General features: G+C 39.6%; 4 protein-coding genes across 5 annotated transcripts; 2 read left to right on the forward strand and 2 right to left on the reverse strand.

Moving 5' to 3' along the window:
• The first annotated feature begins 550 nt into the window (after positions 1-550).
• Positions 551-1,761, forward strand: LOC141431604 (uncharacterized). The gene is made up of 2 exons (XM_074092781.1): positions 551-896; positions 983-1,761. The coding sequence occupies exons 1-2, from the start codon at positions 810-812 to the stop codon at positions 1,499-1,501; spliced, it is 606 nt and encodes a 201-aa protein (XP_073948882.1). The 5' UTR covers positions 551-809; the 3' UTR covers positions 1,502-1,761.
• On the reverse strand, positions 1,648-4,719 carry LOC141431603 (TLC domain-containing protein 5-like). Of its 2 annotated transcripts, none has more exons than XM_074092780.1 (4): positions 4,447-4,719; positions 2,822-2,918; positions 1,828-2,065; positions 1,648-1,734 (listed from the first exon to the last, which is right to left on the reverse strand). In XM_074092780.1, exons 1-4 carry the CDS (start codon positions 4,670-4,672, stop codon positions 1,678-1,680), a joined length of 618 nt encoding a protein of 205 aa, XP_073948881.1. In that variant the 5' UTR covers positions 4,673-4,719; the 3' UTR covers positions 1,648-1,677. The 2 variants fall into 2 exon arrangements, with proteins under 2 accessions (XP_073948881.1, XP_073948880.1); XM_074092779.1 differs by having other exon boundaries at positions 2,822-3,050.
• A 1,424-nt stretch (positions 4,720-6,143) lies between these two features.
• Positions 6,144-19,426, reverse strand: LOC141432036 (uncharacterized). The gene is made up of 9 exons (XM_074093398.1): positions 17,733-19,426; positions 14,905-15,049; positions 13,729-13,857; positions 13,085-13,288; positions 12,864-13,007; positions 12,702-12,754; positions 12,448-12,560; positions 12,099-12,162; positions 6,144-7,630 (listed from the first exon to the last, which is right to left on the reverse strand). The coding sequence occupies exons 1-9, from the start codon at positions 19,280-19,282 to the stop codon at positions 6,499-6,501; spliced, it is 3,534 nt and encodes a 1,177-aa protein (XP_073949499.1). The 5' UTR covers positions 19,283-19,426; the 3' UTR covers positions 6,144-6,498.
• Positions 19,427-21,252: 1,826 nt separating this feature from the next.
• LOC141432037 (VWFA and cache domain-containing protein CG16868) lies at positions 21,253-25,765 on the forward strand. Its single transcript, XM_074093399.1, has one exon. It carries the CDS (start codon positions 21,516-21,518, stop codon positions 25,092-25,094), a length of 3,579 nt encoding a protein of 1,192 aa, XP_073949500.1. The 5' UTR covers positions 21,253-21,515; the 3' UTR covers positions 25,095-25,765.
• The last annotated feature ends 501 nt before the right edge of the window (positions 25,766-26,266 follow it).

Below are 26,266 nucleotides of genomic sequence, written 5' to 3' on the forward strand. Positions count from 1 at the left end.
ATAGGGCTGGCTCTTTCCTCGGTCAACGTATTGGCATTGCCATACAATGAGGAAACGCAGCCAGCCTTACGGGCACCCTACCCAACAGCAACGACTTGGGTGATATTTGTAAATATAGATTTTTAGGATTAGATTAAGTTAGTTTTAGTTCTTTTTTATTTATTTCTGTTAATTATTGTATATATCATTTGTTTGTTTATAAATAAATTCTCACCTTGCAAAACTACCGATTTTTATTTCAATATACCGATTTTTCCACGGGATTTTTCACATTATTTCTACAGAATTCTGGTTTTTATGATCGGCAACACTGGTGGTTTCAGCTGGGCTACTACGAAACTCGAAATTCGAATCCCTCTTGCTCTCGTATTAAATATTGTAAGTGTGAAAGGGGCTGCACGACACGAACTTCGAGTTTCGTGTTTCGTAGTAGCCCTACAGTTTTGATTTGACGGGTGACACACTTTCCCGCCCGGATAACACTGACATGGAAATACCGGCCCTGTTTTTTTTGTACCCGCCCATAGAAACTGACAGTAGTTTCCAAAGAGAATATAACCACTACGTTTTGGGAGTTTCTATTGGCGTGTACACGAAAAACAGGGTCGGCATTTCCATCCCGTTATTATCCGGGCCCGGAAAGAGTGTCACCCGATTTGACAGTAAGTTTGACGAGTTGGAAAAAGAAAAGAACGAACCCTTTCTTTGATTGAAAAAAAGGCAAAGGCGAGGAATTGACGAGCAAAGAAAGTGAAATCTTATTCAAATCTTATTTTGATCGCTAATGAAGCATTTCATCCAGAAGAATAATGATTGACGAAGATAACAAGACACTGTGGTGTGGTAATTTGTCGGAACAAGCTACTGAAGAACTATTGTATGAATTGTTTCTTCAGGTAAATGGTTTTATTGCATATTTCACGTAACTTCTTGTTTCGCACTTACAAAATTATTCTTACGTCACTCACCTTTACTCTTCCAGGCGGGACCGTTGGAAAAAGTAAGAATACCAAAAGAACGAGATGGGAGGCAGAAAAATTTCGCCTTCATTACCTACTGTCATGAAGTGTCTGTTCCCTATGCTATAAACTTATTTCGAGGTACCGCATTGTTTCACAGAACATTATCACTGCAATGCAGAGGCAGAATGGCTCTGTTACCACCTCCAATACGTTGCTATGGCCCAGATCCTTCACTAGACTTTGTCTCTCAGGCTAATGTAGCACAACAATTTGCAGAAATGACTGATCGATTACAAGAAGAGCATAGAAATGTGTATACTCCTAGACACACTCATGATCTTAATGACAAACTGGTACAAGCTAGTTTACAGGGCAATTGGAGTCATAGACACCACCCTTACAGGTCTGATAAAAATCACAGTCGTGACATCAGAGATAACCATCCTGACAGCTATCACAACAGCCGGAATAAATATGGCAATACCAATTGGAGAGATAGAAGAAATCAGAAGAAGGGCAATTACCATAGACGAGACTGATTCTAAAACTTTAATATCATATATCTTAAATATTTTTTTGACAAAAGCTGTACAGATGTTTAATACAAAGCAGTTATTCCTTCAATAAAAAGTTAACAATAGTAATTTAAAGCTATTCTTACGCTGTGTTCAGACACAACATACTTAGTGCATGCAAAATCATTCAGGGTTTTATTTCATATCTGTTCATCCAATATAATACCCATTTCACTTAAGAATGATCTGAATTTTCCCTGAAATAATAAAATGGACAGCTTTAACTTGAAGTCTTATTTCTCATTATTCACATCAGTATTTTGAAAGTTGATTGAACACATAATACTTACTAATTTATTTTTGTATTTGTGCAAAACATATGACAAAATTTCCCAAATCAAAGCAGCAGAAATAATGTATAAACCTATTGCAATAGCTTTCTGGTCTATACCAAAAGTATCCAATGTTATTATCTTCATTAATAGATAGCTCCCGAGCATACCACGAACAACCAGGAAAGATACAAAATATAAGACTTCTACTAACAAAAATATTTTGCTCTGTTCAAGTCCCATGTTCCTTAGAAACCTGAAAAAAAAACAATAGCAAATTTTTAACGTGATTGTGAATGGCAGGCCTGCCCAACCTGGGAATGTGTTAACATAGAGAAGTCAAGCAAGGAGTGCAAAATGTGTACTTCGAAAAATAAAATTAAATGACAACACTGGGCGTCACGTCGTTGATTGTGTGTAGTAACCAAAAATGAAAAATGTAACATTTATTACAATATTAGCTGTTACCCGTGACTCCGTCCGCGTAGAATTTGTGTAATCTTGCTCGCTAATCCTGCTGTGAAGCAGCTCTAGGTTGGCAACGCATCTGCAATCCCCCTGGTGTTGCAGGTGTTTATGGGCGGGGGTGATTTCTTACCATCAGGAGACCCACTTGCTCGTTTGCCATCCAGTAGAATAAAAAAAAAACTGCAATTTTCCGGGATAAAAACTATCCTATGTCCTTTTCCGAGACTCAAACTATCTGTATACCGAATTTCATCTAAATTGGTTCAATGGTTTAGATCTGATGAAGTAACAAACAAAAATTACAAACTCGTATTTATAATATTAATTAATGGTATGATATGAATGACGTAGGTACTTTATATAATATTACAAAATTACAAATGATGTTGTTTGATAGGTAATTAATAACTAGATACCTATTAATTCTGAATGAACATAACTATACCCACAATATGGTGGTGTTTTATATTACTAGGCAGGGTTTGTCCTAATCATACCAACATTATAAATACCATAATACAATAAAATATCGCCACATACGTACCATCTAGTTTGTAGTAAGGGATTAGTAACTTCCATTAGTGCAAGGGTACACGAAAATGTACATCCCGTCTGTTCCTTCTGCATGTAAAAATCTATGGCTAAAATGGAGCAGAAATGATGAAACAGGATCAGTTTGCTCTCTCTCCAATACAATAGGCACCAGAGTAAATCGAACGCGAAGTAGCCCCAAGACCATATCATCAACAAGTAGTGTGACAGTAAAATGGGAGCTGGAAGAATATTTTTGTGTCAAAAATGTCCTCTATTGAAGTATAATATAATATAACAAATCGAGAGGTAGAATTGCCACGACAAAGAATGCAAATTAAATGGGGGACCCACTTTTTACATACCTAACTGCCAGGCTATGTGCGGAAATATTTAGTTTATTTAGTCATCATCCCAGCCTATATACGTCCCACTGCTGGGCACAGGCCTCCTCTCAGAACGAGAGTGCAGATTGGGAACTTCGTTTAGTTTATTTAGTAAGAGGACTTATTTTTATTTTCATGTGTTTTTGTGTACAATAAAGAGTTTTACAATACGATACAACACTTATCCTGCAAGACCGCGGAACTGCACATTGCTTACTACCAGCGCGCGCGGTTCGCAGGTAAGATTTCTGACTACTGTATACTAGAACTAGAGTGATGTACATACTCGACGTCTTTCGAGATTATTTCTACAAATTCTACGCTTTGCCCGTGGTTCTGTCTGCGAAGAATTCATTTATCGCTATCCCGTGGGAACTATCAGGGATAGAAATGAACTGTTACATCCTTCTCAGGGTCTCAAACTGTGTTCATAACAAATTTTACACAAATCGGTTCAGCGGTTTAAGCGTCAAGATGTAACAGACAGACAGTTTGTTTTGCATTTATAATATTAGTAAGGAAGTAATGATTTATAATATTGGTAAGGATTGAGTAACTTTTATACATTCATCTAGTTGGCAAAAAATAGCGTAATCAGGTAATATGACTGTCTGGTAAAGCAGCTACTCTGCAAAAGATGGCGCCACCAAATAGTATAATAGGTATCAAAATATCGACCAAAATGTTTTTAGTGAAATAAATCCCTTCAATCAATTCGACCCCTTTTTTTAAAGTCGGTTTAAAGTCCCTAGAATTTCGTCGTAATTTTTAGATAGAACTGTTAATTTGCGCGATCTTCGTGGCGAGTGCGTGTGGGTACCTACTAGATAAAATATCGTTTATTGTTATATAGAGTAGAGATAATTAATAAAGCTTTATATGAACCAGTTCAGTATGGTATTGAGACATTGGGTTTAATTAAGTGCCTATCTACCTTCTCTTAGGTACATACGTATCTATTTTTTGTAAGTAATTTTTCCAACGAATAAAGCTGATGATTGTTTTTTATAGGTACACAATGATTTCAAGAGAACTTAATGTAAATTAAACACTTAATAGACTTGAGCGTAGTGTACCTATAGGTAGGTATGTACATACATATATAATATGTCGTCTAAAACTTTCGTTTTATATTTTAACTTTGATAGAATCATCGACTTTATGAACTTAGCAGGAACTGCATCCCAATAAACTAATTACCTTTAGGAAAATATTAGACTACATAGTACCTAGAGTATAGAAAACTGCTTACTAGTAAATCGGTGGAGGCAGATATTCCCTATATCGCACTGTATAAGCCCTGAGACCGTCGCAACCGACCCATGGACTAGAGTGATCGCCCGCGAATAAAACTCAGGACTTTTCTCTGGCACCTTATATTTAAACCAGAAGTACAACCAGGTCCAAAATAAAAAAGACGAGAGCTTCAATAAAGCTTGGAAGCTCAACTCTGGCATTAAATACATTGCATACTGCATTCGGGATTGTTTACTATTACTTGTGTTGAGGTGTTGAGTTTGATTCTTGTTGTGTCAATGTCAAATTGATAAAATATTCAGTGAGGTTTTCAAGCAGGTTATGGTTTTTGAAGTCGTGTTAAAAAGCCAACAACGAGTCAGCGGTACAAGTTAGCTTAGATCATTTATATAGTGCTAGTGCGGTACACTCCGAAATTCAGCAAAAAGCTGAACATGGTGTTAAAAGCATGAAAATCGGAAGAATTGATCTTTAGGCCATACGAATCAATTTGCCCCGTAGCACGAAAAAAAAAGGAGAGGAGTTATGAAGTCATCTTTTTTTGTATGGGAAAATATTTTAAAATTGCTTTCTTGGGGTTGGATATGAGGCTATATATTACATATAATTTTAGGTATATTTTACAAATAATGATTCAACCGTATCATATCTGGAGGAGCCAAAACTTGGTAATTTTTTTTATTTTAATTTAAAACAAGTGACTGTGCTATCATGATGTGATATATTTTTAGAATCGGCTTAGTAAGCCCTTTAATAGATACCATACACGATAGGTTTCAAAATAATAATGAAAAAAAAAAACATAAAAAAAGATGACGTCATAACTCCTCTCCTTTTTAGCGTTCCGTAGCCAAAATGGCAAAAACGGAACCCTTATAGTTTCGCCATGTCTGTCTGTCTGTCCGTCCGCGGCTTTGCTCAGGGACTATCAATGCTAGAAAGGTGTAATTTTGCACGAATATATATGTAAACTATGCCGACAAAATGATACATTAAAAAAAATAAAAAAAATCCCCCCCCCCCCTAAAATCTAAACCGGTGGGTAGTAAGTATAACAAACTTACAAGGAAAACTATAACGGCTTAGTTTTCTTGAGAATTATTTATTAGTAGTTTAAGAGTAGGTAAATAAAATAGCGGCATGAGGTATAAAATATACTAAACTATACTTGGAATATTCCGTACAAAATACGAAATCCTTACAAAAACATTACGTAATTTTTCGTAATGGCTACGGAACCCTATTTCGGGCGTGTCCGACACGCTCTTGGCTGGTATTAGTTTTTATTTTTTGCTACGGGTCAAATTGATTCGTATCGCCGATTTTCATGCCTTTAACTCCATGTGTAGCTTTTTTGGCGTACCTACCTACCGCTAGCACTAAGTACCTTAGGATCAATTAACTTTCTCTGATGTTCCTTTTACCTCGCATCTATTAAAAATCTTCAAAAGTTACAGAAAAGTTCTGGTTATTTTATTTTTTTATTTTTATTATTATTTGGAAAAGCCCTAAGCGAACCTGATGTCGCTTATGTCCAAGTTAAACCTATTGCTGCTAGTAGTGCTGACACCAGAGATTACTTTTCTGTGAGCTCCACACGTACCTATACTGCTTCATTTCATTATCATACGTGCCTTTACTTCTCATAGGTACTTACAAAGGCAAGTAATCAACGAAAAAAAAAGTCAGAGATAAAGGTTAAGTATTCATTTAATTCTCGTCTATTAAAATCTTATAAACATACATATAAGTCCATATTAATGTATAGGTATTCGTATAGTCAAGAAAAGTTCGCTCCGTTGGAGGATAACAATAAATCCATAAAATGTTTGTTTGTTTATAAATAATAATCTTTTTACTACAAAAATACCTTTCGCACAGTTCAGTCCTTATAACGTACAATTTAATAAGACACTTGGTTTTTGAAATAATTTCAAATATGCGATACGTTTACTTAAAGATGTAGAATAATATTATATGATACTGTAAACATTCACCAGCGGTCCTAAGTTGGGACAAATATCAGACTTTGAGAGTATTTCTACCGTCATCGCAGTTTATCGAGGAATTTCTGTATGGCTCGGTAGCGGTTCGGCGGCATGGATTCTTTGAGCATGGGACGGAACCTGTCGTCTTCGAGTAAGGCGAGGCAGAGGAGGCGCGCGTGCATGCGGGCTTCGGCGCAGGCGTCGCCGAGCAGTTCCCCGGCGGCGCGGAGGAGCAGCGTGCGCGGCTCGGGCGGCAGGTCTAGCGCGCGCGCGGCGCCGGCGCGCTCCACCAGCCGCGTGAGCGCCTGCGCGGCGGCGGCGCGGCACGGGCCCGCGCGGTGCGAGGCGCCGCGCCGCGCCAGCGCCGCCGCCGCGCGCGCGCTGCTGCTGCCGCACGCCACGCGCGCCAGCGCCCCCGCCGCATCAGCGCGCAGGAACCTGTTCACGTCTGCGCAGCGCTCTAGCAACGCCGACACTGCATCCTCTAGTTCCGTATCCAGCGAGCGACCGCGATGTTCGAACAGAGCCCCCATCGTGGAGCACGCGGTCCGGGCGACGCGGGACCGCAGCGATCTCACGTGCGTGGCCGCCGAGCGGACCACCGCGCGCCAGCTCGCCGCCGGCGCTCTCGCTCCGCTGTCGGCCGCGAGCCTCTCCACCTCTGTTAGCGCGTTCACTATCAATTCCCAATCTTCGTGCTTCGCCGGGATGATGCATTCGTTCAGGGCTGAGCGCACATCCCGTTCGCAAGCGCGAGGCTTCTGATTGTAGACGTCGATCTCGGGTTCGGGTGTGCCTTGGCCGCTTTTTACCGGACTCGCTGTTTCGCTTCTGCTTCTGGATGAAGGGGCAGAGGGAGACGACCGTGCGCTCTGAGATCGGGAGAGAGGTGATTCCGCTCTAGATAAGGTTAATGATTTTTGGGAGTCGTCCTCCGCGTTCTTGTGAAGAGAGTTTTTGTCATTTATATTGATTTCGTTTTGCGAATCGGTACTTTTGATCGATTTCTCTGAATAATCTTCGACGTGGATGGACGGTGAGCGCGGCGGAGGCGGCGCATCGTCGACTTCGTCCACGGGAATGTCGACTATAGTAGTTTCTCCGAAAATTAAGCTTTCCGGTGTTATCCTTTTGTTTTCATCCTTTTCTTCAATGACATCTTCACAGGTGGCGGTGAGAGCGCTCGAATCCCTGTAATAAGAGGGACGAATTGAATTTTTTACATGCTTAAGTGGCATTAAGTTACAAGCGTAGTTACTTAAGTTTGTTGTTAACTAAAGTGTTGGGGGTCGTGAGTGGTAGGATTGGGTGAGGCCGGTTACCGCGTGTGCGAGGGTAGGTCGGCGACGAGGTCGAGCGCGAGCGGTGGCGGCGGCGGGCGCGGGGCGGGGGCCGGGGCGCCGGCGCGACGGCGGACCGCGGGCGGGGCAGCAGCACAGCATGGCCGCCTGCCGCCGCGGCACCTCCGCGACTGCCGACGCCCTGTCCGCCGCTCGCACGCCCGCCGCCTCTACCTACCGCGATCGATCGCCACCACATGTTGATGAACTCACCCTCTACCTGCATATTATGCAGATTAGGCAACATTCTCGGAAATTTCCCCGTTTGCCGCCCGTCAAGGAACAATGTGGGTCTACATTAGCAAAAATTAAAGGTCGTGTCGCAGTTTAGCTAATGAAAAACATGTAATAAAGAATCCGCCATGGCCTTGACGTATAGTCGGCTCGTTACAATCGTTCGAATACAGCATCGTCATCCAGAAATGTAGTTTGCTAAAAGCCACCGACTCCAGTAGGTAACCCAGGAAATACATGTTGCCTATTGTTGTAAGGTGTTGGACCAACTTGCAAAATAGGAAACAACTACACATATCTATTGTAGCACCAATGATTAATGAATTCATTCAGTGCAGAAATAACTAAGTAGGTAATTTTACCTACCTATCTAACCTAGCGTTATTTTGCTCTACGATATTACGATAAATCTTTTTCGGTAGAGATATTATGGAGGAGTTTGCTATTTTGATTCCGGTCCGGTTTTTTTTATTCGACTAGATGGCAAACGAGCAAGTGGGTCTCCTGATGGTAAGAGATTACCACCGCCCATAAACATCTGCAACACCAGGGGTATTGCAGATGCGTTGCCAACCTAGAGGCCTAAAATGGGATACCTCAAGTGCCAGTAATTTCACCGGCTGTCTTACTCTCCACGCCGAAACGCAACAGTGAGACCTACCTAACTTAAACAACATATGTATGAACCTACTTTTTACCATGTTCTGGTCTCACGTGAACATAAGTAAGCCTCGTAAGCTTAGCAAAAGAACTAGACGTCTTCTTAATTGGAGTTTAATTAGGTAAATATGGAAGTTTAGTGTCATGGTCATAGAATGTAACTTCTATTCATAATTATGTACCCAACTTAACCGACCGTTAACTGTAAAAACTCGTTTTAACAACAAACGTAGTTAATAAAATTTAATACAATACAAAGTCTACATTAAGAGCTATTAGCGGCTGTTTGCGGTGCCTGCTGAAGTAGAGCGATCCAGCGATACGGGAAATAGGTCGAATAGGTACACCGAGAATGAAAGCCGGCCAATAATTTAAGTCCCGAAATGTAGGTTAGTAGTGCCACGCAATTACGGGAATTGGTCACACATGTGTGTTACCAAATTGATCGATATTGTACGTCCAGTCCGACAGCTGATTGTGGTGCGATCGTTTTGTTCAATAAGTCAAAAGTAATAAAATATACTCAGCGGCAAAAAATTTGCCCCACCCTTCATATAAAATTACCGATTCTGCATAAGTATATTCGAGGGCCAGCAGGGCTACTACGAAACTCTAAACTCGAAGTTCGTGTCGTGTGGTCCCTCTCGCTCTCGTATTAAATAGTGTGTCACCGCACGACACGAACTTCGAGTTTCGTAGTAGCCCTGCAGATTTTTTGCCGCTCAGTATATATGGTAACCTAACTTAATCCATTCTGGTATAAGAATAATCAAGCAGACATGTAGGTACAACCAGTTTTATAAAAGACTAGCTATTTATCGCTATCTCGCGGGAACTACCTATGCATTTTTCCAGGATAAAAACTATCCTATGTACTTCCCCGGGACTCAAACTATCTACTTACCGAATTTCATCTAAAGCAGTTCTACGGTGTAGACTTAAAAAGGTAACACCAAAACAAATAAACAGACTTACAAACTTTCGCATTTATAATATTAGTGGGATATACTTAGGTTGAAGCCGTGGTGGCCTAGTGGTTTGACCTATCGCCTCTCAAGCAGAGGGTCGTGGGTTCAAACCCTGGCTCGCACCTCTGAGTTTTTCGAAATTCATGTGTGGAATTACATTTGAAATTTACCACGAGCTTTGCGGTTAAGGAAAACATCGTGAGGAAACCTGCGAAGCAATACAATGGTGCGTGTGAAGTTCCCAATCCGCACTGGGCCCGCGTGGGAACTACGGCCCAAGCCCTCTTGTTTTGAGAGGAGGCCTGTGCCCAGCAGTGGGACGTATATAGGCTGGGATGATGATGATGATACTTAGGTTAGGTACCTATATAGTAGGCAGGTAAGGTACTGTTCAAAAATGCAGAATGTGGAGGTAAATAAAGTGGATTGCCAATTTTTATTATTTACAAATTTTACAAATGAGTTGTCAAAAAAATCAAGTCTAGGTACGTTTGTTTTTTACTTACAAGCTTTTATTTAGTTTCACCTGTCCCGTTGTCTATCTGTCTGTAATTAAATCTTGCAAGTTAAATTTGACCATATTCCAGTAGTCAAATTGACGTGTAATTTGGAATACTTAGGTATGTACCTAAATCGCGTGACAATACAATAATCTAGTAGTGACATTCTGGTATTCCGGCCAGCAGGGCTACTACGAAACTTGAAATTCGAAGTTCGTGTCGTGCGGTCCTCTCGCTCTCGCATTAAATAGTGTAAGTGTCAGAGGGACAGCACGACACGAACTTCGAGTTTCGAGTGTCGTAGTAGCCCAGCAGGATCGTCTCCGCAGGACGGAACTATTCAACGGTTAATAGCATCGACTTTAAATTTGGTATGCAAATGTAGTTTGGGTGACAATGCAAGTACAGTCAACAAATAGGTACATCAGCAAAAAAAAAAAGATTGTATTAAAAAAAAATATGGTTAGGTAGGTTATTTAAGCCTAATCACTTCACTGTCCGTTCTACATTTGAACTATGAACTTAGTAAATTCTTCGATTAAGTAGTGACTCAGCACTTACCCGACCAATTTCCCAGAAAGCTTATTGTTTTCAGGAAATAGTGCGTAATAAAATAAAAACATTAGGTTACCTTGGCCATAAAACGCGCCCGTTGACATTTGGAGGCCAAATTTTTGCGCATTTTCTTTAGAATGTTTTATTTCGGCTTCGGCCGTTTCCTTCAGTCGTCATAATTAATTTTATCGATCAGCTTAGGCTCAAATAGGGGTGAGTGACTCGATTCATGGTGTAGGTAATTGCCGTTCTTATTTGTGCCAGTTTCATATTGATAACCATCGACAGCCGTAACTACCACAATTCAATTTAGGAATCCCCATTCCAACTGTTTTGGGGCACTGTTAAAAATAAGGATCGCGTGGTTGAAAAACGAGGTTGCAATAAATTGCTACCATTAAAATGTCGCTTTCGTCGTCTAGACATCTTGACCAATGTAAAAGTTATGACCTATTAATTCAACAAGTTACTTAATAAAATCTCTTTAGTCTGTGAAAAGTCGTTCTGCCTATATAGTGGTTTGTGACCACTCAAGCAATCACCGTTTCGAGCTCTGATTTTTCAGAATTTACGTGCAAAATTTACCATTAACTTGAAATTTTAAATTTGAAATTTACCTACCATAAACTTTACGATCAAGGAAAACATCGTGAGGAAACCTGCACACGACACGCGCAAAGAAGTTCAATAGTCCACACTATTGAACTTCATTGCGCCTTCTTTTTCCCAATCTGTCATGGGCCCGCGTGTGATGATGATGATAGAGTTTGTCTGTTTTTCTTTGATACCTACGATTCATGTTGTAGCTAGCTATCATATTAAAGATTTGCTGAAGAAACTGGGATGGGAACTTTACTAAGGGGCACTGTTATATAGTGATGTACGCTATTTGTCATCTTACTAACGTTTAAATATGTAAAAATAACAAGTACTTACTTAAGATAGGATTCTAGATATGTGGTTTGCTAAAGGCACCATAAAATAAACCACTCTAGGCACCTATCTATTCTCAAGGTTTTCCAGATGGAGCCATTCCCAAGCAGCAAGGTCAATATCCAAGTTATTAAGAAAGGCTAAGGGGCTGTTTCACCATCCATTGATTAGTGTTAACTGACGGTTAAATGTGATGCCGTCTCTATTTATTTTGTTCGAATAGACAAATTAATTTTTTAATGAAGGAAGCGGATCATTTCAGCATTACTTAGTTATAATTCCTAGAATGGTATTGAACTATAAGTTGTTGACCCTGGCATATAAAATAGAAATTGTTTTGTTTTCTGAAGAAATAAATGAATTGGCTAAGGATATTTTTTAAGGTCTGTGAGTTGTATGCGTCCCATGTCTGTGGGTATCTTAGTGACCGGAGCAAACAATTAAAAAAGTAAATTTAGAAAATCCTTACTTGTTATTCGTTGTAATCGGTAACAGTCGTTTTTGCGGAGACCCTCTTTCCAATTGTGAAATACCTGTTGAGAGACGATTAATTACAATTAAGACCTTTGAACTACTATTATTAAGTAGATTACAATTTACAGTATTTTCTGCCTCATTCTTAGTGGGTTGTCCCATTTATTCGTTCATCCCTTTAATTACAAGGGATAAGTTCGCCTTTGTACCTCTCTTTCTCTTGTTAATTGTAATTTTCATATGTTTTATGTACAATAAAGAGTTACAATACAATACAATATTCTCTGGATCTCTATTATTAAAAATTGCAAAAGGTTGAATCATCGCATCATAAGAGTACTTACTTGTCAGAGGTGCGGAGTCAGGTAGAGGCCTCAAGCGTCTCGGAGGAAGGGGCGCAGCTGGTGATGGAGTGGATCTGGCTCGCCGCCGGACGGGCACCGGGAGATGAGAACTCCTAAATCAAAACTTTCGTAAACTTTGCTCATTCCAACTAAACTTAAGCCTAAACTTTTTAATCCTTTCTTAAAAAGAACTTGACTCAAGAGGCTCTGTATAATATTAAAGACTATTTTGACTTTTTAATTATATCCATTACCTTGTCACATGACCAGTCCTATTTTCTACAGGCTTGCTGAGCCGCTCCCGCAACTAAAATTAAAGGTTTCAATACTCAATTTAAAAGGACAAAAGGAAATTAAACTTTAAAGATAAATTTATCACAATCTTTAGCTATATCAAATATAATGCAGTATCTCACTTTATTGCAGAAAAAATCAGCTCTAGAGGTGTCAGCTAGTCTTCTTCGAACAGCAGTCAACACTGCCGCAGGACCAGCCGCCTTGGCAAGGCAAAGGGCGGCACGGAGTTGAGAACTTTGTGCACGTTCCATGTCCCCTGATGCCTACACATGAAGTTTACAAGATAATCAACGGCAGGAAAATCAATTCAAAAGTATATTTAATACAATTTTGTTCCTACCCCAATCATTGCAGGGTCGAAGACCAGGTCTACTAGATTGTGCAGTGGTATGGTCTGTAGCATCGCGTGAGGTAAGGCAGTAGGAGCTGGATCTCTTCCTATCCTGGCAATCAGGGCAGGTAGAAGCTTCCTGACGCAGTCTTTGCTCGCCCCCCTCAAGAGGGCACAGACTGCTCCTTCCGCTGGGGCTCGGGCAGCTGACACCTGAACAAAATAAAAATCAGCTGCCATCTTTTTATAGATTCTTGAGTATTCTCTGAATTGGTTAGCTCTTTATTTATCCTGAAAATATCAAACTAGATAAGCATAGGTCTACTGGACATGTTTTATACAGGATGTAGGTATTTCGACGCATCTACCAGCATCATGGTCACTTGGTACGCCGACATGCGGGTAGAATAGAAAATAATTATGTCTCTAATGTTTACTTAAAAAGAGGATGTTAAATACAATACAATACAATAACTCTTTATTGCACACCAACACAGTAAGCAGTACAGAAAACACAAGTATAGTAGTAGTATAGTGTAAATATTTAGTTTGGGTCGGAAATATTTGCTCTTTTAAGTGGATGATGACCCCGTCAAGCTTAAGATGAACTTCCTTTCGATTCGGAACGCCTGTGGCCAAAAGTGAAGACTTACTTCTTCACTCAAAGCCCACATGTGTTGCACGAGTGATAGCGCCGCGGGCTCTGCGCGCCGCACATTGTCGGCTTCTAGGAGTGCGCTGTGAAGCTGATCAGCAGCTTTCACAGCTGCTATCCAGTTCTCCTGCATATTTCAAAAAGGTCGATTAGGGTAGATTCGGAGCCAGATTGTCTAGATACCGGTGGATGGGCCAGGAGAAGGATATCGCCCAGCTCCAGCAGCCGGACTGGCAAGACGTGACCCAGTGCAGAGCAGTGGCGTTCTTTGGTGTCGGAGGCCAAGTTCCACTTCAGTTCGTTGGGTCATCGTAGTATATAAGTATGTAAGCAAGGTTTAGGTTTTTATATTATTATGTCCGTATCCCATGAGGAAACTTGCACAAACCTGCGAAGCAATTCAATGTGGCGTGGCTTAAACCCTCTTATTCTGAGAGGAGGCCTGTGCCCAGTAGTAAGACGTATATATATAGGCTTGGATGATGATAAATGATTGCAAAAGCGTGAAACGTATTAAACTTACGTTAGCTTAGATACGCCTAAACGGATCTCGTTGAATTTCAATGATTCATTCAGTTAAACACCTTTGAAACCATCGATAGCGATGGTATGCTTTCACTAGCAAATTGATCCAGTCACGCACATAGTTTTTCGACTAGTTGAACAATTGTAACTCATTTAATTAAAGCATTTTATCTCTAGTCAATTCGGTAAGTATGTATTAGTTACGTGCTTAATTATTATCAGTGATTATTAGTATTTTATACGACAGGAGTGATTTCTTACTTTAGTGGAAGCCGTGGTGGCCGAGTGGTTTGACCTATGGCCTCTCAAGCAGCGGATCGTGGGTTCAAACCCCGGCTCGCACCTCTGAGTTTTTCGAAATTCATGTGCGGAATTACATTTGAAACTTACCACGAGCTTTACGGTGAAGGAAAACATCGTGAGGAAACCTGCACAAACCTGCATAGCAATTCAATGCTGTGTGTGAAGTTCCCAATCCGCACTGGGCCCGCGTGGGAACTACTGCCCAAGCCCTCTCATTCTGAGGGGAGACCTGTGCCCTGCAGTGGAACGTATATAGGCTGGGATGATGATGATGATGAACTATTGATGATTGAAATACCATAAGTTTTACTTGATCGAACATTACTACTATTTATTTTCAGCTTACCGTATTGTGCAGCTGATCTGACACATGTTTTGGGACCACTCCCAAATCTTCCCATTGGTAGTGAGCGTGGAGAGGAGAGGGACCTCGAGGTGATAAGAAGTCTGTCTCGGTAGGCGGCGACGACGCCAGCAAACTCAGCACAAATCTAATAAATATGTACCTACTTAGTCAAATCTTAAAGCACGAGTTAGGTCGAGTAGATTACCTACGCACGTTGATTTGCAATAATTTGTTGTGCATGCGCATGCATGTGCATGGTGTTCGCTTAAGGTCTTAATGAACTAAAACAATTAGGGGAATGTAGCCGAAAGCGGGTGGCCCGCCTAAAGCGGGTAAACGCTTTTACACAGTACTTAGTAACAAACATTAGTGTCAATTTGTGCATGCGTCGCGAGTGACCGAAGGAGCATTAAGTTTCAACCACTTCCACTGGGACGCCATGGTCGTGTATTGGTTAAGCTACATGCAACAAAAGATTTTCGGTGGTTTTACTAAAAATCAACAGGATAAGTGTGTTCTGATTAGTGAAAAATGTTTATAAGTATTCTGATGTTACTATTACGGTATCATTTTAGTATTATTTAATTTTGAAATGAGATTAAAAACCGGTATGATTTTGCTTTGATTTTGGAGTTATTATTACTCAACTAGCTTTTACCCGCGGCTTCGCACGCGTAAACTAATCGGTGTGGTACTTACCAGATTTCATGACTATAAACCCAGCGGTTGTTATTTCGTTGTTTCCAGATTTTATCCCTATCCCGTGGGAATATCGGAATAAAAAGTAGGCTATATTTTATTCCATAATTTCCAGCTATCTACATACCAATTTTCAGGTCTCTAAGCCCAGCGGTTATTAGTTCAAGATTTTATCCCTATCCCGTGGGATAAAAAGTAGCCTATGTGTTATTTCAAACGTCCAGCTACCTACTTATCAAATTTCATGACTCTAAGCCCAGCGGTTGTTATTTCGAGATTTTATCCCTATCCCGTGGGAATATCGGGATAAAAAGTAGCCTATGTTTTATTCCAGATGTTCAGCTATCTACATACCAAATTTCAGGGCTCTAAGCCCAGCGGTTATTAGTTCAAGATTTTATCCCTATCCCGTGGGATAAAAAGTAGCCTATGTGTTATTTCAAACGTCCAGCTACCTACTTATCAAATTTCATGACTCTAAGCCCAGCGGTTGATATTTCGAGATTTTATCCCTATCCCGTGGAAATATCGGGATAAAAAGTAGCCTATGTTTTATTCCAGATGTTCAGCTATCTACATACCAAATTTCATCCAAATCCGTTTAGCCGTTTCAGCGTGAAAGAGTAACAAACATACTCACTCACTCACTCACTCACTCACTCACAAACTTTCGCATTTATAATATTAGTAGGATAAAAAAGTGTGCTCTTGGGCAAAGCGGGTAGGTACCCGCTATACAAAAATTCAGGTTTTTTTTCAGATAGTTACATACATAAAATACATATGTATGGATAGATATTTACTTAAAACCATATTAAACACCCAAGACTCGTGAACAAACATTCGTATTTTTCATATAAGCATTTGCCCCGACCGGGGATCGAAACCGGGACCTCAAGCTAGAACAAAGAAAATTATAAATAAAAAACCGGCCAAGAGCGTGTCGGACACGCCCAAAACAGGGATAATATTTTTCTAATGATTCCGTATAAAATAAGTTTCGAAGTTTAAGTAAATTTATACCTTAGGCTGCTATTTACTTTTAAACTACTAATAATTTTCAAGCAAACTTAACCGTTATAGTTTTCCTTGTAAGTTTGATTTACTATCATCATGAATTTTTTCAAATTTTTTCGCTCGATTTTAATGAAAATTTGCACTTTAAAGTTGAATATTTCGCAAAAAAATTACTGAATCAAAAAATCGTCTTAGCAACCCCCTAATGTTTTTAAAAGACCTATCCAACGATACCCCTTTTGTCGGCATAGGTTTCATATATATCCGTGAAAAATTACAGCTTTCTGGCATTGATAGTCCTTGAGCAAAGCCGCGGACGGACGGACAGACAGACAGACATGGCGAAACTATAAGGGTTCCGTTTTTGCCATTTTGGCTACGGAACCCTAAAAACTGCAAAAAGAAACTGCCTTTGTATAAAATAGAATTTGAAAACTAATAAAATTCTTACTTTCCTTCCTAAAATGTTGTTTTTGAGTGTCACCCGCTTTGCCCAAGGCACATACCCGCTTAAGGCCCCTATTCGGGGCTTTTTAGAAGAGGTTTTTTGTTTGTGTTATTTTATAAAAACTTGATAAGAAATACCTAAGTATAGAAGTTATTTTATTTTCAAGTACGATAAATAACCTACCAAATGTTGTAAAATATCTTTACATAATTTGATCATAATTTCCGTTTTTGTACCCAGCACCTTAGCTTACCCGCTTTAGGCCACCTTCCCCTACTCTGATCACCCGGGACCTTATGATAACTACGTTTATGCAAGAAATGTGTGTTCATCCTCCTCCTCCACACTGTAAGAACACACAAACCTATCTATCACCACAATCATACTACACAAACGCGTTTCGAACTCAACCGGAGCTCATCTTCACAGCAACATTTGTGTGTGTTTTTATTTCACAGTGTGGAGGTGGAGGAACTGCATGAACACATATTTCTTGCATAAACATAAACGTAGCTATCATAAGGTCGCGGAGTACTTAATTGTTTCAGTTCATTAATATGGACCTCCGCAAGGTAACGCCTGATTCAATAAATTACTTAAGTAAATCTTTGTTAGCAACATACCTGCCTAAAATCTTCAATAGACCTTGCAGAATGAGACTTACCCATCCTGCTCTAGATGTAAACGGGTCTGTCTCCGCCGTGGCGACACCGTTGGACTTCGCTGCAAATTGTGCAGTACTTCCACTTCTCTATGTTGTTCCACTGGACTGGGAAGCTTATTGGGCTGAACTTCAGTTAAGGTCAAAGTGAACCCTGAATCCTTCAACTTGTCCTCGGTTCCGTCGTTCTTTGACCTGAAGTAATCATATAATTCGCTTAATGATTTCGATTTTAACTTTACTTTACTATATGTGGTTGTTGTTGGAACTACTTCGGTCGGATTCCGAGATTTGTTGTTAATAACTGGTAATGGGATTCCGCTTTTTTTAGATTTTAGCTGCGACTCCCTCTCGATCGCTTCTCGTTTTATTTCGTTCATTCTACTTACAATTAATGGCGTAACTTGCATAGAAGCTTCCTCTATGTGCGAATGTTGTATGGCTAGTGGTGCTTTTTGATTACTATCGTCCTCGCTCGTTGCTATGTTTTCACTGTCAGGCGTCCGAATTTTTACACTTTCTCCACCAAATCGCACTTTTTTAACTACTACGTCCAAGTCTTCAGAGTCGCCGTCGCTATATTTCAGCATATTTCTATCAGAACTATCGCAGTCTTCCTCGCTGCCCGTATTTTTCTCAGATTCAGTCTCATTTTCCTCTAGGACGGTCATCGTGATGGCAGTGTCAGAATCAAATTTTATTTCGGTTTCGATTATCACTTTGGCGTAGTTGTTGCCGTAGTATGGTGCATGGCTATAGGAGTCATCGGATGAAGAGTTGCATGTTGACAACCGGACAGGAGTAGGTAGCGGGCTGTTAAAAACATGGTTGATCTTAACTAATTGATGACTATTTTTGTCCCTGTAAGTTGTTTTTCGGGGGGCATAGTACACATCGAGGGAATCTTCGTCGTATACTTCGCACAGTATCCGAAACTTCTCTTGCACTTTTGGTTCCAATCTAGACAAATATAACACGTAATCCCTCGGACCGGAAACTCTCCTTAACTTAATTAATGATCGCAACGCTACATCTCGGTGTACGTGATCGAAAAGCTTATCCCCTAACGTCTGGAATACAGGAAATATATCCAACGAAGGATTTCTTCTTTTTAAAATCGCCATGACTGATGGTACGGATAGTATTAGGCCTGTTATGACATTAACTTTCGTATCAAAATCAGCTGAATGTGGCCTAATGTTATGATAGGAACACTTGTCTAAAATAGCACGAGCGGCGCAGTCCGGGTCTTCACAATGAAAACAAAACACTTTCAAGGCATCCAATGCGCCTTTGCGTACGTTTGGAGATCCATGTCCCAAGTTGTCAATGACTTGATCAAAGGGAAATGTTAACGCGTTTCCGGAAAGCGGCAGAAGATCAGCGAGCACTCGGAGCGCATGCAAGCGGACTTCCCACTCGGGATGTGTGAGGCGGTCCCGGATGGCGACGTACAGGAGCCCCACGTCCAGGTCCGGGGGTAGCGCCCGGGCGCGCAGCACGCGGTCCCACAGCGGAGCGAGGGGCGGAGGCGCCGTCTCCGGCAGTTGCATGGTGTCGGAATGAGGGACCGTGCCGGCCGGTCGCGTGCCCGGCCGCGCCGCGTCGCGAACACAACTGGGTTAATGATCGGACGGTACGCCACGCCGTCCCTGACCAATCGATGGGACACACATGCACACTTATACCCCGACGGTTAACCCCATAACGTCTACATAAATAACTACACCAATGTATATTTTTACAAAGCAAGTTATATACTGAGCGGCAAAAAATCTGGCCCTCAAATGTATGCATCATAGCTTTATTTATAAAGTACAAATCAATCGGTAAGTAAACATTGTTTAACTACTTACATAATCACAGATAGGTATATCAGTTAAAAAAAAAGATGATACCTACCTTACTTTACGATACCAGCCGTGCACTACGGCTACGTCTGTGTGACACATACATATGTTACATGCAGACCCCGCCCTCTTCCTCTTACACTTAAAACAATAAGTACCTACCTACATAATTTAATAATCCATACTATACTATAAATTATTAGAGATGTGCCGATTATGACTTTGGCCGACTAGCCGATTAGTCGGTTGTAAAGAAGCCGACTAATCGGCCGACTAGTCGGCCAAGCCGATCACTAATTCGGGGATTTCCGTGTCGCTTTGTTAACCAGCTGATTTGGGCGCAAGTCGCAACCGATGCCTGTAAGCGTGTCGGAACTTGTTTGTTTTATTTAATTATTATTATTTTATTTCGATATTTTTGCTTTTGTAACTAAGCGGTGATATTGGAAAAATAAAACTGTGTTAAGATAATGCCTACTGTTATTGTTCATTAAAGTAAAAGAGCTAAAAAAATAATAATTTAATCATGTCAAAATAAATAAATACGTTGCGGCAGGTTATACAGAAGACCGAAGAGTATATAACCTCCCCCTTTGCCTTGAATTTGTAGACTACGAGAGAGAGACAGAGGGATGCTTGGGGTTTCTGCGGAATATAAGCCGAAATGATAATATCCGCAGTAGAACTAAGGTTACCGACATAGCGCGAAGAATTGCGAAACTAAAGTAGCAGTGTGCGGAAAGCACAAGACCGGTCTGAGTGGAGAGCCTTGGGGGAGGCCTATGTCCAGCAGTGGACGTCTTTCGGCTGACATGATGATGTTAAAAAGAAAGTCTCGTGTATGGATTTTTTGAACAATTAGGCAAAGATTCCCGTAAAGTCAAGTAGGTATAACTATTAACTAATGCCAAAATATAATTTCTCGTATGGGCAAGAAAAACAGTAAATACTACAAGAATGAACAGCTTAAGGTTTTTATGTAATGTAATTCCCCCTCTGTGTATACATGAAAATAAATATTTTATTGAAATATACGCACAGAGTAAGAAGCCGGATAGTCGGCTCTTTTTGCAGACTATTCGCCGACTAGCCGCCGACTACGATATATATATATATATATGTATATATTAATATTATAAATGCGAAAGTGTGTTTGTATGTTTGTGTTTGTCCGTCTTTCACGCCGTAACGGAGCGACGGATCGACGTGATTTTTGGCATAGAAATAGTTTATGGGCCCGAGAGTGACAGGCTACTTTTTATCCCGGAAAAATGTACAGTTCTCGAGGGAACAGCGCGCGATAACCAAATACCACGCGGGCGGAGCCGCGGGCAAGAGCTAGTATAAAATAAAACGCGCATGTGTTTTATGTAGTGTAGGTAGGTACAATCACAGGTACAATAAAGAGTTATACAATACGATATAAAATAAAGCGCCCTCTTGCGAACGTCACCTACCTACCTACATACAACTACAACAAACAAGTACGTACAAGTATTTGTCAATTGTGTGTTTGTTTCTTTTGTACAATAAAGTTTACATACTTACATACGGATACATACAAACCAAAACACAAATTTGCTAACCCATGTTCATTGAGATCTCGTCGTGTACTATTACTATTGCTTAATTAAACGTCAAATAATATCATTTCAACTCTGCTGCAGATCCGATCCGAAACGAACGAAACGCTTGGCGCCATATTGAATCAAATGTCACAGAAGGGAAGGGATTAGTCGTGAGGACAACAAGCTCCTTGTTTGTTTTATTATTTTTGCTACAATCAACAATTTATTCACGTTTATATCAAAATCAAAAGGATCTTTATACCACTATTTAAACAATGACACTCGTGAGTAGTGTTTTTACCATGTGTTCCTGTGAAAAAAATACTAATCAAGTGTGACGCGGACGGATCAAATAGAATGCCGACAAGATGAAGCTTTTATCGCTGTTATTTACGATTATCGCGAGTTACTACGCTCCGATCGGTTTCGCTCAAAATGAAAACTGTACGAAATCATATAGTCGCTGCGACTATAAGTTGTCAGTGAAGAAACTCGCAGAGACTCTAGGAAATAAATTTAACGACATCGTCGTAAAGGAGCTCGGCAGTGAATATACAACTCATTTCGAGGTACGCACTGCTTCCTACAAAGTGAGCCGATATCAACCTTCGGACAATGACCTGCTCCACTCGATTGCCAGTAAGTTAAGTTACAAGCTCTCTTCTGCAGCCAGTATACTACAAGAAATGAGCACAGCCATTAATGGCAACAATACTCCGTCCTACACGCACCCCTGTCCGTTTAACTCTATACGTAAGTCAGTTTTTATTAAAAATTTAGAATTATTTGAGAACTCGCCTTTGGATCCAAAAACAAACATGATGGGCCGTTTCAAAGATTTGAAAGTTAAACGACAGTATTATCTTTCACATATTGACTATGCCACTGACAAAGATTGTGTGACTATGCCACACTCCAATTTAAGGTACCTGTACCATAAAATAGTGCATCCAGACCCCAAGCTTGTTGTTTTCATAATTGATAACAACATGAGTTCTGGGTCACTACAGCATGCTGTTAGAGTAGCCCGAGAGACAGCCTATGCTTTGCAAAGCACAGATATGATAGCACTTAAGATGACTAACACTACAGACTCCATCAAATTTGAGGATTCATGTAGTAAAGATGGGATATCAGACCTAGGAAATGCTACTGAAAACAACAAACTTCTACTGCGAGAATACCTTTCATCGCTGGACATTGCCCCAACAAGTGTTTCTCCCCTCACTATTAACAGGGAGATTCAAACTCTACTTGCGGGAAAAACATTGCCTGAAAACAAGCTGTTTATATTTTTAACAGATACTAAAATTCTGAAGAATGAAACTTGGCTGAAAGTATTTCCTTACTCAACAAGTGATGATAGAATGAAATTTGCTATTGGACTGATATATGAAAATGATGCAGCTAAAAACAGTAGTCTTGGAATTTTACATATCGACAAATGGCATACTCACTCTAGTAACCACTCTGTGCTTAGGCTACACATTAACAATAGTGGAGTGGTTGGACAAGTAGCTTCTGCCTTTATTTCACTTTTGCCAGAAAAATATAAGAACTATGCTGTAAAAATTGAGGGACCCCTTTGGGAAGCAACAGAGAGAGATTTCATGGTTTCTTTAGTGCTACCAATATCTTCTGGAATTCTAGGCTTGGATTTATATTGGTCTGATCTTGCTGAAGACATCATATATTTTAAGGTACCAAATCTAAAAAAGAGAGCTTTTGTGATGGATTTTACAGGTAAAGTTCTTATGCATACATACTTTCCTAGGCCCGAAACAGCGTCTGAAAAAATTAAATTTACTGACCTTGAGAGTATAGAGAACTATGATTTTATTAATAGTATTAGACAAGAAATGTTGTTAAAAAGTTCTGGTAATTTTACTGTCAATGATCAGACATCTAGTAAGTCAATAGTTTATTCTTGGAAGTGGGTGGAAAAATTGTACATTGTTTGTATTGTATCAGAAAGAACTGGAGAAATTATTTTTAACAAAACAAATATTTTCCTTGCAAGGAGTAGCAAAGAAATATTATTTCACAGATTAGACTTGTTTCCACCAAAAAGTGGTAAAATGTGCAGGCATTTTAAACAAATTGCTACTATAGATCAAGGTACTGTGTATCTTAGTCCTTCTAGTTTCCAGTCACCATTTACTTATCTTTATGATATGGGTGATGGCCAAGAAGCAGTTACATATATGCAAAATTATTTAGCATATTTAAAAAGTGTTGCTCATGGTTTGCTCTCTAATCCTGGATTAAAATATGAGATACAACAAGATGTAGGTTTTCTGAACTCTCTTTTGTCTTTTTATAAAAGACAGCACTTACATGGAACCTACTCCAAATACATTGTAAGGAGATATGCAGTGACTGAGAGTGGAGTGCTAGTTATGTATCCAGGCACGGTTTTAGAATATGATTATGAACCTGTAAGAAGACCTTGGTTTACATATGCTCTAGAAAATCCTGATAAGATTGTACTAACTCCACCTAATTTAGATGTTGGTGGTGCAGGGTATGTTGTGTCAATTTCGTATGCTGTGAAGAGCCCTTTTTATCCTACTATGGTGGTTTCAATGGATGTTACAATGGGCTTCCTTTATAAGCTTCTCATTGACAGTATGCCATTATGTGAAAAAGCTTTTGTTAAATGCTTTATTATGAATAATCGAGGTTACTTAGTATCTCACCCAGGCTTAATGGATCCCAACAGCTCAGGGCCAATAGAACAGCAACATATCACTCATAAAGAGTCTATGATAGCAATAGACATGCTCAGTCACAAGGGCTTTGTCACAAAACGATTATGTAGCAATTTCTATGATAAGACCATACAGAGATTTTATGAATTTAATACTTCTCTGCCAAATGTTCTGTCTAATGTAGTATCTGGAGATCACTGTGTCCATTACTACATAGCTGCCATTCCTGGTACAAATGCCTTTATTGGGCTTGTTAATGCATCATGCAGTGTTGGGGCTTTCTGCCCCTGCAGTATGGTTGATAGGCTTTGCCTCAACTGCAATCGTATGGAGCAAACAGAATGCGAATGCCCTTGTGAATGTACTACGGAACTATACGAGTGCCCTAATGCAAACTTAACTAAACTTAATCAAGAAATTCCCTTGTGTGGAATGATACCAGAAAATAATAATCATAAATCACACTATTTTCACAATTATGCTGAAAATCTGAAATCGTGTTTTGATTTTCAATGTGAAACTTATTTATCGCGTTCATCGTGTTTAGGCGTTTTGGGTTGCGAGTGGTGTCAAGTTGATACAGACGGACATAGCAAACTTTCTGCACCATTCTGCACCTCTCAGTCTACTTGTTTCAATGGGGTGTTAGGCGCCGTTACTCCGTATGGCGAGGGCACTTTAGGTCACGTAAGTAGGGACGCTTTAGGAAACTATTCGGCAATAGGGCCGATCGCTGGTTGTATTGTTACTATAAGCTTAGTTATAGCCGTTGCCATATATTGCTACAGACAAAATGTCACCACAGCAAGTTGCCATAATTTATACGTAGATGGGCCCGCGGAGACTTGGCCCGATGCCGATGTACAAATGAGCCACCTGCAATCTGATGATATGCATGATCTCTCTGGACAAGATAAACTATTGCCAGCCATGGAGATAGAAGCTCCTATTTCACCCTACAGGGTTGTGACAGGGTACAGACGTCCTCATACGGCCGGAGGCTCAGATCATGGGTACTCTACAATGACTCCACATGAGGACTCTGAAGCGACCGGTTTTTCGGTCAATGACCCAATAATTTTATCAGATGATACAAAATCAGATATAAGTTGTCCACTTCCAGCAAAGATTAAACCCAGATTAAAAGCTAGCGACATGAGCGTGACTGTTCTTCCCTGTGGCAAAAATAGTGTTCTTGCCCCGGTCACTGTTCATAGGCATATGGAAGCATCATAATAACAATTTTATTCAGTAATCTACCTCTCTTGTAAATATCATAAGATTCATATAAGATGTTTATATGTTAAAGCACCTTTATTTTGATTAAATGTGATAGATATGCGAACAGTGTTAGAGAATTTAGTTATTAATTTTAGTATCACAATTTTGTTACTTAAATATCTATGGTGCTCATTTATGTATCTGGTTGTACTTATTTTTGAACTGTTTTGCTATCGAGATTTACACAGTACAGTGAAGCAGAACATATAATTAGGTACTTACAGAAAAAAATATCACAAATAACATTTATCATATCTGGCAAATGCCATCTAACAATTGGGTACTTATTGATAACTGGTCACTAACTGCATCCGTTTTTCTGCTTCACTATTACATTATAATGCATAGGTATTTTTCATGGTGTTGATGTTCCACGCATTTTACGATTATTATTGACGACAGTGAAGTTAAGCTATACAAAATTAAGCGCTTTTAAGTTTTAATGTAAGTACTTTTCATAAAGATGACAAATACCAACTTATGCAATCTTTTTTGATTAACTGACTTTATTGGGTCATTTTTAATTTATAATATTAGTAAATAGATAAATTATGTTTTAATATTAAAGAATGTCTTTTTGGATTTTAATTATAAATAATTTTTGACGTACGCGTTTATAATCAATCTATGATCCTTAATTTATAGAATTTTGCCAAAATGGCAAATTGTGAGCATATATGTATAGCAGCTGTTTTTATTCGATTTTATTTGATGTGACAAAGACTGGTCAAATGCAGATTGACAGTATACAGGTCTAAATTGTATGTAAGTTATATGTTGTCTTATTGTATTAGCTTGTAAGATATTATTAATAATTTCGATAATGTGCCAGTGCCTCCTGTATTATTAAATTTTTAAGCGGACATATTTTTAAGACTGAACTGGATGTTGCATTTACTTCATGTAAAATAAATTTCTTTTTGTAAATGTCTTCTTTTTGTTTTATAAAGTATTGTATTACCTACTTTATTGTAGCTATTTTAATATTAAAGATTGCTCGGGGGTGGCGCTAGAAATACGGAGTCATATATTTGCGAATTTCTGATCCCAAAAAGAAGTCACTATTTAAATAATTTTTGTTGCCGCGAAGCCAACCAAAGATTGTTTATATTACTTATAACTAGCTG

This window comes from Choristoneura fumiferana, chromosome 10 (genome assembly GCF_025370935.1).
Source record: "Choristoneura fumiferana chromosome 10, NRCan_CFum_1, whole genome shotgun sequence".
Classification (NCBI taxonomy): domain Eukaryota; kingdom Metazoa; phylum Arthropoda; class Insecta; order Lepidoptera; family Tortricidae; genus Choristoneura; species Choristoneura fumiferana.